The sequence below is a fragment of the Mytilus galloprovincialis genome, chromosome 12 (assembly GCF_965363235.1).
Source record: "Mytilus galloprovincialis chromosome 12, xbMytGall1.hap1.1, whole genome shotgun sequence".
NCBI lineage: Eukaryota > Metazoa > Mollusca > Bivalvia > Mytilida > Mytilidae > Mytilus > Mytilus galloprovincialis.
The window spans coordinates 47,524,871-47,539,018 of NC_134849.1; the positions used below are offsets into that span (position 1 = coordinate 47,524,871).

Consider the following 14,148-nt stretch of genomic DNA (forward strand, 5'->3'; position numbering starts at 1 on the left):
TCTATCAATCTCTATTATAGTTTCACTTTCATCTTGATAGGGCAATTTGTTTGTATACATGTAGAACTACTGTTGTTGTCGCCATATATGTAAGTGGAAGTTATCAATCCATGAAAGTTTTTTTTTACTTACCATTTGCTACAAAGCTTTGGTCTAAAACAATACTTAGACACGAAGTTTTACAAGCTCTGTATGTGCCCTCCTCATAACAATATTTTCTGTGGCTGTCTTTCTTATCTACTAGCATGCGACACCAAGGAGCTGAAATAATAAAATAAGTTTTTGACTGTTGGTCAGATATATACGGAATCCTCTAGTGTTATCCATGTAGTGCCATTAAAAATTTATGCCCGCTAACCTCTACTTTTCTTTTTTTTTTATAATTTTGTTAAATTAAGTTTAAAAAGCTATATCGCACCACGGGTAAATTATCACGTTGTGATTGGTTTAACGCCGTCACGTGGTGACCCCCTTTGAGACCGTAGGGGGTTAGTAAATTTCAAAGGGGTTCATGACGCGTTAATGGTGACGTCACCTGTCAATGTTGTTGTGTCTCATTGTTTATTTTTCAAAAAAAAAGCAGCAGAAAAAGTCCAGCGTGCAATAAATTCGTTATACGGTTAACTACTGACCCCCTACGGACCATAGAGGGTGAATAAAATTCATATTCATATAACTTATGATATTTGACAATCTTATAAAATCAATGTTAGTTTTTCATTGTGTTTGAAAGAAAAAAGGTGACAATGTTAACGTGACGGTACCCAAATTGCACCTATTTTGACAGTTTTTTCACCTACGTTTTTTTTATGATAAAGACAATAATGTCCATTCTGTGTTTATTTTGTAGCCGTATCCTTCTTTATTATATATGTATACCAATTTGATTTTTAATCCATATGGAATCATAGAAAAATTGGTCTAAACTGACCTCCAAACCATCAATGATTCTGAAATGAGGAGTACCCAAATAGACAACTTTCGAGTTCGATGCATTTCCGTCAAAAACTCTGGTTTTAGTGAACGTCATTTGTGCGTTTAGGGGCGTCTTCACTTCCATTCCAATGTTGAGCGAGTGGTTGGAAAACTATAATTCTATATTGTACGAATTATACGACAAATCGAATTCTCAAAATTAACAATCAGCATTGATGTCATTAGGGAATTGTCATTAAGTACCTACAGAACAACCATTATTTCTAGTTTATCCTGCACAATGACAATCACCAAGACGCTTGATGAACGTAAATAGTGCAGGGATACAGGTGACCCCCTATATCTGGTAAATGACGTCATAAAGGCGCGTATAATTGACGAGTTTTTTCCGGTGACGGATGAACTCGAAAGTGGTCTATTGCATCTATGCTTCAATTCGCATCATCAAACGTCGAATAACAGAGCTTTTGCTTAATTTCTTCAAACATTTTGAACAATTGGATATAAGTCCATGGTTACTCTTCATTTTTTTAAATGGGTACTTGTGATATAGTATTTGATAATTTTAAATAAAAAGATGACGTTTTGATGACGTCGCATGGCGACGTTTCAGTACATTTTTGCTTTTTCAGTAAACACTTCATCTATTGATAAATACTGTGAACGTTTTGTACATATCTAAATATTTTCCCCTATGTTGAAAGATGTGCATAGTATCAAATCATAAAAATACAAATTGTGTAGTCTCTAGGAAATCTTGTAATATGTCCGCTGCTATTTTTGCTAAATAGGTGCAATGCATTTGGGTACTGGGTACCGTTATGTTAAATGTATGAAAAATCTGGGAGCTTATTCCCAAGTACTGTTTAAGATCAACATTGTTTGATGCATAAATTCACACATATTATATACAATACTTTTTATGGACACTTTTAAATATCACAGAAACTCTCTCATAAAATCGGGGATGTTATATTGGAGGACACAACTTTTTTTGTATTTTGGATAGGAAACTATCGTCGTGGACAGCAAATTTTTTTATAAAGTTTCACGAAGGACTGAAGGACGCATTTTCATATTTTAGAATTGTCCTTGGCAATATTTCACAGTGTTTCAATATAAAATAGTGTCTGCAAACAATACTTTGTATGAAAATTTGTCCTGAAGATTATTTTATATTGGGATTTTTACAACATGGAACAAAAGTTGGAAAAACGAATAATTTACCCCAGTCTACCATAAGGGAGCTACCATTTGATTTTTATGGGGGGGGAGGGGGGGGGGGGGGGGGGCTAGGCTGAAATTTGAAAAAAAATAGGCAGGACAGGAGTTTTGAGTAAAAAAAAAAGGCAGGATGAGACACTTGCAAAAAAAAAAGTCAGGACGACAATTTAGGTAAAAAAAAGTCAGGATAATTAAAAAAAAAAAAAAAGGCAGGACCGAACAGAGTGAAAAATAAAAAGGCAGGACAGAGATTACAGCTAAAAAAAATGCAGGACAAAATTTTTCATCCTAGCCCCCCCATAAAAATCAAATGGTAGCTCCCTAAAGCAAAAACATAATATACTGCTATGTGTGTATACAGCGTGTATTTATGTTTCACTCCTTAAACTATCATAATATCAATAATGTTTCATTTGACATAATCACAAACTTATTGTACTTTATAGTAAAGACTCTATATGGGGAATATGTTGTTTTCGGTAGTAGATATTTCAAAATAAATAAATTTGGTGTATTTACTGTCTTCTGATTGGCTAAAAGAATTGGCTTTATTTTCAATGTTATCAATTTTTATAGAAACACGCCCACTCTAACGTTGTGTATTCATACGCAAACATCTGTGTACGTTGTTATTGGTATTAATATATATCTTTGAGCATTATTTTTGATAGAAATTTATTTATAATGAATGGCAATAATTTATTTTGAATTTATTGAACCATAAAATTAATTTTTGACTGTTCACATTTAACATAATCCGCTTCGCGGATTATTCAATGTGAAGAGTCAAAAATTAATTTTATGGTTCAATAAATTCAAAATAAATAAAAGCCATTCATTAAATCTCTGTTCAATTTATTCATAAAGACTTTGAGCCTGACATATTGCATGTCACGGTAGACACTAACCTATGATTGTTGAAGACTATCTTTTTACCTATAGATAACCTACATGGGTTTGAATAAATCTACCATTTACAAATAGTGAAATACCTCACGTCTCCTTTCATTCACAATTTCCTACAGAAACAAACAAGTGAATGAACCATGATTGATGGGAATGGTTGAATTATTCCAATAGCGACACACACTATATCATACATGTATCTGTATTAGAGACTCGTGTTTTGTTGTTCCCATTACATTTTACATCCTCGACTTTCAATGTATATACAGACTTTCGTAATACTGTGTATACCTTGAAGTTATTACTATAAGCAAAACATTATTGATTTTATTCTTGGGCCACAATTAAAAGAATTTTGGTTTGTCCAAACCCTACCCAAAGGTTGAGACAGTGGGTAGGTAGGTAGGCATTTTCTTTTTTTTTCGAAAAGAGAAATTGAAGTATCAGGCCTCACGGTCATAAAACTTTCGAGCATGATTTTTGTACTCAGACTCGAAAATCAACCAATCAAATTGCTGGATTTCATGTTTCGAGCACGTGTTTATTAGTCTTCATGCCTATCTGATTAAAAAAAAACTTCTTCAAATCAGGACAATAAAAGAATTTGAGTAGGCAGTTTTTTTCTGGGTAGGTAGCGTTTGTGCAAACAAACCTTTTCTTTTTTATGGCCTTGTTTGATAGATTTTTTTTAATATATGGTCATGTAAATAACTGAAAATAAATTACTTACGTTCTGCAAAAGTCTGTTCTAAGATTGTTAATAACACCAGTAGTACAAATTTATTGGTATCCATATCCGAATCTGTAAAAAGAGGATATTCTTAATTAAATAACTGTTTGTAGCAGTAAAACAAATTGCAGAGAGAGAGTTCAAAATAAGCTTATCAGCTAAGAATGTATTCTACTTTCTAAAAGTAACGGAAGTGTTACAAAAAGCATTTAGACGCAAATTGTATATTGAACGGTTAAAATTAAAAAGGATTTATTTTGCTAAACTCCCAATGGTGAATATCTCATATATATTATATATATATCCCAGTAATTCAAGACGATAAAAAATCACATCAGCATGTTGATTGTTTTCTGAACGCGAAAAAGAAGTTGGTTAAATTCTGCATATTGGATCGACAATAATGAATCGGTTATCAAAATTGAAAAAAAAAATTATCAGTGTTTTTCACATAGGCCGATTCAAGTGTTTGTGTGTGTGGGGGGGGGGGGGGGAGGGGGAGGGGGCGGGGGACCGAAAAAGGACTTCAACGGACCCATTAAGGGAATAGGAGTTCCTTCATAATACAAGTTCAAAATAGAAACAGTAAACAGTAATATTATTTCCACTGGAATAAATATGACAGTCAATGTTCCTAACGGAATAAATGGTATAGAATATTTGTTTCCAACAGGAACATGTATATACTATGACATTATTTATAACAAAGTTTCCAGTTGAACTTCTGTTAGGTGGGACAAATTTACGTTGACACCCATGCAGAGAGCTGAATACCTTCCTGCGCGATCGATGCATCGAGATATAACTTTACCATTTTGAGTGAACGCTGTATACAAACATGAGGGTGGGTAGAAGCCCCCGAGGAAGTGACACTGGGTTCAGTTTTGATACCGCAAGTACCGTCAGGGTTTGTTCACAAAAATTACCCACGTGTATAGTCGTTACCCCAGAATTACTCACGTGTATAGTCGTTACACCTGTCCACAAGAGACCAAAATGACACATACATTATCAACTATAGGTCACCGTACGGCCTTCAACAATAAGCAAAGTCCATACCGCATAGTCAGCTGTAAAAGGCCCCGATATGACAATGTAAAACAATTCAAACGCGAAACTAACGGCCTTATTTATATAAAAAAAATGAACGAAAAACAAATATGTAACACATAAACACCCACAAAACACAAAAACGTTCAGGAAATGTTCCAGGAACGTTTCTGTTTCGTTGTGAGAACGTTCTGATTTAACATTGTAGGAACGTAAAAGTGTGGACTACCAGTTACGTTGTTAGAACGTTATGATATAACGTTATGGAAAACCAACCTGGAACCTAATTAGAACCTTGTATAACCAATCTGGAACCTTAATATAACCTTGTGTAACCAATCAGAAACTTTTATAGAACCTTGTGTAACCAATCTGGAACCTAAATATAATCATCTTTTACCAATCTGGAACCCAAATTTAGCCTAGTCCCAGAAAACATTTGTATGTTGGCACAACAATTGCCCAACGTATCTTCATTCATTGGCTCAACGTTGTTTTTCTCTCCATCTTCCTGAACATGCATGAACATTTTGCCACTGAACGTTTTAGCAAACAACAATCCAGTAATCTTTCTCTCCAGGAATTGTACCCATATTTGAATGAATTAAATCAACACATCCATGTTACCTATTTTTCTTAAAAAAAGAATACAAAGATATGAATACCAATACATAATTTATTTTAGCTAGACAAGAAGCAAATTCTTAAAAGTTTAATTTTATGTATCTACACGTTGCAACATCAGATCTAGAATGAAATTATAAAGAATATTCATGATGTTTCATTTCTGTAAATGTAATTCACTTCATCAGGTTCATACAGTTATTTCCTAGTTCTGTAATTCACTTCTGAGATCAGGTTCATACAATTACTTCCTAGTTCTGTAATTCACTTCATCAGATTCATACAATTATTTCCTTGTTTTGTAATTTCACTTCATTCGGTTCATACAGTTATTTCCTAGTTATATAATTCACTTCATCAGGTTCATACAGTTATTTCCTAGTTCTGTAATTTCACTTCATTAGGTTCATACAGTTATTTCCTAGTTCCGTAATTTCACTTCATTAGGTTCATACAGTTATTTCCTAGTTCTGTAATTTCACTTCATTAGGTTCATACAGTTATTTCCTAGTTCTGTAATTTCACTTCATTCGGTTCATACAGTTATTTCCTAGTTATATAATTCACTTCATCAGGTTCATACAGTTATTTCCTAGTTCTGTAATTGCACTTCATCATGTTCATACACTTACTTCCTAGTTCTGTAATTTCACTTCATTAGGTTTATACAGTTGTTTCCTAGTTTTGTAATCTAACATGGGTTGTATTCACAAGAGTGTTCCTTTTGTTTTCTGCTACACTTTCATTTGGCACTTTTTCTGAATCCGTCTTTTGTTTAATTCTTATCCAGTGTAGCAAATCTTCATAAAAATTATTTCACTGTCCCTGTAATAAAGAAATGAACAAATGAGTACTCAATGTATACTTCTTATGAATATAATAAATCCTAAAAGACTCTTGTTTAAAACTAGAATATATATACAAGGCGATGCCATAGGGATAAGGCACTCATACCACATCTTCCAACATCTATTTAGATTGTTAGACTTCACTGTGCTAGCTAAGTTTAGCCGGAAAATTGAGGGTAGATATGGATACAGGAAACAGAACCATGTAAAAAAATGTTCTAACTAAATGAATAATTCTAGTGAAAAAATACAAAGTCAAATCTAAATACAACAGCATTATCGGTATTATAATATTTAACATTTTAGTTATGCATATATATTTGCAAATTTCGTATCCGATGTGGCATTAAGGATTGCTATTATGTTACTAACTTAAAGTAATTTATTGTGCATTTTGTCCAATTCTTTTAAATTTGTATGACCTAAAAATAATTAAACAACATTCTGAAACAGTATGTAACAAGGAAAATTCGAAAATACATTTTTCCATTGACAAGGGTTATAAATGTAATCTTCACATTTAACAAAGATTTCAAAAATAAAATAAGTTTTATTTGTGGTTAAAAAACATGTATTATTTGTCATTCATAATCATATACGTATATCAGAATTTTTAAAGTAACAATCAACTTACATGTTTCTTTCTCTTTAGATGATGCGATTTTCTCTTTTGTTTTCTTTGTTATCACTGCTTTCTTACAAATACACAACAGGAAATAGTCTCAAACGTGACTATCCCATTACACTTAGATTTCCTATAACCTTAATTACCATAGCAACTATCTTTGAAACTTGTCTAACATCTGGTCAACATCATTCTATAGGTCAACCTTATCAGAATATGCTTGGTTGACATAATGGCTGTATCAAATATCATTATGTATGTAATTGCTAATTATGTTTCACAATTTAAAGTTGAATGAAAAAAGTTATAATAAATAATGAGAATCATGAATTTTAACTTTTAATCGAGCAATCTATATGTTTTAGGAATAAAAAGTTATTTTGTTCTTAATACAGTGTCGGTTTTTTAGTTTTAAAAACTACCAGCATTCGATTTCTGAAACAAAATAAAGGTTTGATTAACATGCAAGAGGGCAAACATCTTACTTGCATTTTTTGCTATTAATTTGCTATTTTTTTATTTTTTGGGAAAGATTTTTTTTTTTTAAAATGAGAAACATTATTCGAACGTTTTAAGAATGTTAGTAAAGAAACGTTAAAAGGTAACTAATATTCAACGTTTCTACAACGTAATATTTGTAACATAACCAAACTGAAACTTCCACACAACGTTAAAACAAAACGTTCCTAGAACGTTGAATTGTAACGTTTCATTTTAACGTTCTCACAACGTTCGTGTGACGTTAAGGTCCGAAATAACCTTACAGGAACCAATCCACAACGTTCTTTGAACGTTATGTGTTTAGTGGGCAAACGGCAACCACTGACCAAGGCTTCTGACTTGGGACAGGCACATACATAAATAATGTGGCGGGGTTAAACATGTCAGCGGGATTCCAACCCTCCCTAACATGGGATAGTGGTATAATAGTACAAGATAACAACGAACTATAAAAATCAGTTGAAAACCCTATAGGAAAAAAACTACTCACCATTAAAGACAGCCGTATTGATGTAAACAAAATGAACACTTAAATTTAAAATAGAAATCAACTACCACGTGATTGTTATTTTCAAAGAACTCTGTTCACGAATGTGGCTATTCGTCGATAACAGCCGGCGTTGCATACCCATTCTATACATTTGAGAAAATATGTGTTTGACTTTTCAAAAAATCATGTTTGATATACTCTATTCAAATATGCAAGAAAAAACATTCCATCAGTTGCGACTTTTCGAGATATAAGTTTAAAATAAGCTTTCGTGTAAAAAAGGAAAATTCTTTACCGACAGAAAAACATTCAAACAGAATGCTATATTTTCATATTAAATATCATAATACCTACAAATAATGTAGTAACATAAAATATAATGTTATGAAATCGTGTGGTTTTACACTTATTATCGGTATAAACTGCATTACATAAACGATTTCAAAGAGCAACGTGAACATATACGGGATGCGGGAAGACACAATACTTTACGATGATCATGTCAAAAAACGATACAGAAACACATAAGAAACGATTTATGATTTCGTGAGCAATAACTTAAATAATTAATTTTAATAAAAAAAAATAAAAGTCTCTGAATAACAACATTATAATAAACACAGCCTACCTTTACAATATTTACACTGCTCTTCGTTACCTTCACCTAAAATAATTCAAATCCTGTTGATTTTATGACGTAATCGCGCCAAAAATCATTGATCCAATAACACTATTTCGCGGAATATTTACATTTTGGGAATTCATACATGTAGGCCATTCCGGATGCGGTAATTTCTTCGACTGCATTGAAGACCTATTGGTGACCTTCTGCTCCTGTCTTTTCTATGGTCGGGTTGTTGTCTCTTTGACACATTCCCCATTTCCATTCTCAATTTCATTGAAATGTATATTATCATATTTTCCAGAAAGAAGAAATTAAACATTTAAAATTTTAAACTATGCAGATTTTACCATCTTAAATTTGTAATGTTTAATTTTAAAAGTGTAAATTAGGTAGAAGAGTTTTTTGAAAGCATCACAGTATCGAGAAAGATTTACGACAAATTATAATTTGCAAAAATAATAAATAACGCAAATTTTCAAGGAATAAAACCACTATTTCATAACACGCTAGCGTTCTATGTTAAATTATATACAAGTTCGAGCATTCATAACTTTTTTGACTTACGTTTAAATAAAGTGGTAGTAATTTCATCTCAAAACTATACAGACTTGTACTAAAAAGTATCATATCCTAAATTGTCATAGCACACGGGTTTCCGAAAATTGGGTAGTACAAAAACTTCTGTACTGAGCAACAGGGCACATAAAAGTCATATGCCCTCCGTCTTAATTTAATATTTCTGTATTTATTTGCAAAAGAAACTGTAATCAAAGGTTCTGGTTATAAAAAATAAACAGAAACCGACCGTGAGAGTGATTTTTAGCCAGTCAAGGGGTTTAAAAAAACAATATTACAGTCACTTCTCATAATTAAATTCTTAATTCCATAAATCATGAATAAACGTTGATAATGTCACCGTCACATGACAAAATGATGTCCAGTGGCGTAGCTAGGTGTTTGTTACGTGTACGCCCGAACCTCGGCGAGGGGTCCGAGTGCCCAAGTCATAGCACCTGTTGGTAGTTGGTTCAACGTGGCGAAGCCCCCCCGTAAGCTAACAGGTTATCAAGAATGAGATATCGTTCCCGTTATTGAAAATTCTCATCAGTAGCAACATACTTAAAGAATTTAAATGGTTTATTTTAATGTTTAGTTTATTCATCGTGTTGATTTGGAATTTAATGGTCATTGGATATAGAGAAAAGTATAAAACAGTTTCTTAAAAATAATGTTCAAAAGGAGCCATGGGGTAATTGTCGTTAAAGAACATAAAATAATTAATGTTCGGAAGGTTTTTTTTCAATTTACGTTCAAAGATTCTGATTCGCATTTTTCTTTTTTGTACTTTTTTTTTACTTTTGTTCCTTTTTAAATTTTTTTTTTAGATCAAGCTCATCTGGTCTACTGTTAACATATTTTGCGACATCTGTTAATGAACGAAATGTCTTTGCATGGACTAACGAATTAAAGCATTAATTAGAAAGCGAATCGTGAAATACAGAATAGGACTTCGTGATCAATTTTACAAAACTGACCAACAGCAATACAATTATACGTCAATTTTCATTAATTAAAAATAACCATACTTACTTAAATTCGAAGTTGTTGATTGTAAAGTATCTGATATTGATTCACAAAGTTAAAGCAACAGGTGTCACCTATATTGTATTTAATGACATGCAATCAGTGCGAGGGTCTTAACCGTTTTGTACACATATGTTCATCATGGTAATATCGTCGTAAAAAATCGTTTACCTAGTAAACTATGACTTTTAAACTACATAGGCGGATCCAGGGGGACCCTTGGGGACCCGGCACCCCCCCTCATCGTGGGAAAAATTTGGTTGATTATATAGGGAATCATTGAAGCATGACTGGAGCGGGCCCCCTCTTAGGTCAGTCAGCGGGCCCCCCTTAGGAAAAGTTCTGGATCCGCCACTGAACTACAAGCAGAAGTTTCCTCTGTAAAATTGTACAGTACTATTACACACGTATGTCCCAAGTTAGAAGAGGGTTAGCGCCATCAAACATGTTTAACAGCGCCACATTCATGTGTCTGTCCCAAGTCAGGAGCCTGTAGTTCAGTGGTTGTCTTTGGTTAAGGTTTATGTACCCTTCTGTACCCATTTTTGTACGAATTTGTTAAACATCAATTGTATCAAAACTACAGATATAATGAATAATAGAGACAGGCCATTTTGAACATATACTAGGGGGAAACTTGATGCAAAGCATTATTATTTACTGTTGCATTGCATTTAATAGAAAAAGAGTACTTTGTGGCAAATAAACCAAGATTTTTATAGAAAATCCACAGCCTTTAATAAAGAGATTTTTGTTATAAAATTTGAAACATAGATTACTCACTTGCTTTTCTATGATGTGCTAGTGTTTATTTTTTACAAAAAGTTTTAACCAACCTGTAAATTCCAAAATACCTCGTGCAGAGTAACTGAAGTCGAGCGCACCCTAAAAGGTGTACTTGATTTGGTCCATATTTTTATTTGTTCTAACCAATAACTACATTAATAAACTTGTTTTAAGGAAATCAATGCTAGCACTGCATGCAATAATCCTATATCTATCGGTCATCAAATTGCCAAACATGATAGAACAAGTATGAAGGCTGTGGATTTTCTATAAAATTTCCATATGTTTAGCATTGAAGCAACACAAGGGTACATAATCCTTAACGTCTGTCATATTTGTTTTTCGTAATATGTTTTATCTTAAATTAGGCCGTCAGTTATCACAATTGAATTGTTTTATATCCTACATTTCATATAATTTTCTAGCCGACTATATGGTATGGGTTTTTCTCATTGTTGAAGCTCGTACGGTTGCCTAAACTTGCTCAAATCCACTTCATCTGAACTTTAGTGGCAATTATACAACATCTCCTTACTTTCATATTGTCCTTTACAATGCAATTGTTTTCCAAGTCAATGACGTGAATTTTGTCTGCGCGAATCATATCGTGAATCTTACAAGTTTCATATAAAACAACATTTTAAAAACATGTATATATTATGGGTTCTCCTTTAAACCCTGAACAATTACCATGGAGAGAGTCTTGCATATGTATTGTAATTTTTACCGTTAAAAGAGGATTAACTTTGAACTTACAAAAAATAATCATAATATAATTGTTGTTAAGTTGGGATTATATCAAAGATGAATATGACCTTTAAATTCCAAGCCGCCTCACAATGTTTCAGGCTATAAACTTCAACAACTGATAAAATTAATCTTCAAACCGACCAGAAGATTACATGATGTCATGCTAAGTGATTCATTCATTTAGTATAAATCATAATCCTAAAATAATAACTTTGTTTTTGATTATAAGACATATTTTTTTTAGAGTAACAAGGAAAAAAAGTCAGACCATGAAAAAAATAAAAGGAATATGTGGAGAAACGTCAATTTCATCTATAATAGTCCTTGGCGATTTAATGAGAGCAAAATGTATGTAAATATATAGCAAATAAAAAGAAATATTCAATGACTGGCGCCACCTGATTTTTACAATTTTAGATTTTCTGCTGCCCTCTTAATTAGAAAAGGAAATTGAAATAGTGGGAAATGAGTGTTTGCTTTTTGTGTAGAAATAGCGAGACATTTGGAGGAAACTGTCCCTGTACAAAATTAAGCAAGATATGTTCTTTACTAAATTAATACTGTTTCGAAAATTCCGGAACCACGGAGTTCTAAAAAATATGCGACTTTTCTATCAAGAAAGCTATGACATCATACGTGGCTACCATTGCATCTATATAAACAATTTCTTCATTTAATTCATATCTATAAAGACACACTATATTGACTATAATAGTATGTATATTGTTATGCTTTGTTGCAGACCGTAACAATGTTAACTCAGTCTGGTGATTGTTTGTCATCTGTAAAACCTACATATCCTTTCATTCGTAATTTTACTATTACATGTATCAAATACTGGTAGAAAAAGACGCAGTGTGAATATTTGAAGCATCAAAACTTGAACTATAAATAACAAACCCCAAATTAAAAAAAAAACATATTGCTTTACACGATGATAATTTTCTTGAAATTAATTTCCTATAATAATGAGGCAGATCAGTTTAAGACCAGACTCGAATTAGGTGTCTTTCTCCTCCCAGACATATACAATCTTTAGTCCTATTTAGCACAATTTCGAGATAATGTTTTGCCATGCTCTTCAAGTTGGTTTTGACTTTCAAACTATTTTGATTCGAGCGCCAGTTTTCAGTTCTTCCTTAGGGGATAGATAACAGTCTTTAAAATATCAACCTTTGGTAGGAACACGAACAGTACTAGACCAATTATAAGTGCAGTGCGGGAGTCGACTTCTTAGACCACTCAGTTACTGAGTTCCCTGGAGAAGGATACCAAAGGGACATTCTAATCATAAGTAAAAAATAAACTTATTTGTATTTCCAGATATCAGAGTTTAAAATATACCCGTTGTTGAAGACCTTTAAATTAGTTCTCCTGGTATATACCTCCCATCAATGTAGACATAAAACCAATACTTGCACCAAATAACCAAGTATAATCAATACTTGTATAACCAATGCTTGTACCAATATCCAAGTATACATATGTCTGTCAACGTATATTTGTTCCGCCTAACAGAAGTTCCACTGGAAACTTTTTTTAAACAATGTCATAATATCTGTTCCTGTTGGAACAAATATTCCATACCATTTATTCCGTTAGGAACATTTACTGTAATATCTATTCCAGTGGAAATTATATTCCAGAATACTTTTTTCCATTTGGAACTTATATTATGAAGGAACTTCTATTCCGTGACATGTCAACGTATATTTGTTCCACCTAACAGAAGTTCCAATGGAAACTTTGTTATAAACAATGTCATAATACCTGTTCCTGTTGGAACAAATATTCTATACCATTTATTCCGTTAGGAACATTTACTGTAATATTTATTCCAGTGGAAATAATATTCCAGAATATTGTTTCCATTTGGAACTTATATTATGAAGGAACTTCTATTCCGTGACACATATACACTCTGAATATACAGGCCATAAAAGGCTATAATAAATACTAAAGACTTTGTAAAGTGGATAGTCGCACGACAACGCCGATGCTCTATATTTAATAAGAAATAAACACAATTTATACATATATATATATATATCTACACATATAATATATAATTCAAACATCAGTATCAAACAAAAACTCTCCAAATAAAAAGCTTACTAAACTTTAACCAGAATTAAAATTTACCAAGAAAATTCGACTGCTCAGACTGACGATGTCGTGCTGAATGATTACATAGGCAATACAATACCGCGAAAATAATTTTGAAGCGGGAAAACATTATACGCCCTCTATGCTACATATGATGAAACACCCAGGAGAAATTAATTTCAATCTAATGCACTGCCCGTTTAAACGAATGAAATTATAATTACTTTATCCTATAATGGTTTACTTTTATAAATTGTAACTTGGATAACGATTTGTCTCATTAGCACTCAAACCACATATTCATGTATCCGTTTTTAAAACAACAAAAAAGTAAGCATACATGTTATTTCTCAATATGTGTTT

General features: G+C 32.5%; 1 protein-coding gene and 1 long non-coding RNA gene across 2 annotated transcripts in view; both read right to left on the reverse strand.

Moving 5' to 3' along the window:
* Positions 1–10,180, reverse strand: part of LOC143054016 (uncharacterized) — a 37,085-nt gene extending 26,905 nt beyond the window's left edge. Inside the window, exons 1-3 of the mRNA XM_076226862.1 lie at positions 10,150–10,180; positions 3,797–3,868; positions 133–261 (exon numbers count right to left, since the gene is read on the reverse strand). Of these exons, the coding sequence (XP_076082977.1) occupies positions 133–261; positions 3,797–3,860 (193 nt within the window). The 5' untranslated portion in view covers positions 3,861–3,868; positions 10,150–10,180. The remainder of the gene's footprint in view (positions 1–132; positions 262–3,796; positions 3,869–10,149) is intronic.
* On the reverse strand, positions 5,505–7,073 carry LOC143055389 (uncharacterized). The gene is made up of 2 exons (XR_012972014.1): positions 6,953–7,073; positions 5,505–6,295 (listed from the first exon to the last, which is right to left on the reverse strand). It is a non-coding gene; the product is annotated as an uncharacterized LOC143055389 (long non-coding RNA).
* Positions 10,181–14,148: the final 3,968 nt, after the last annotated feature.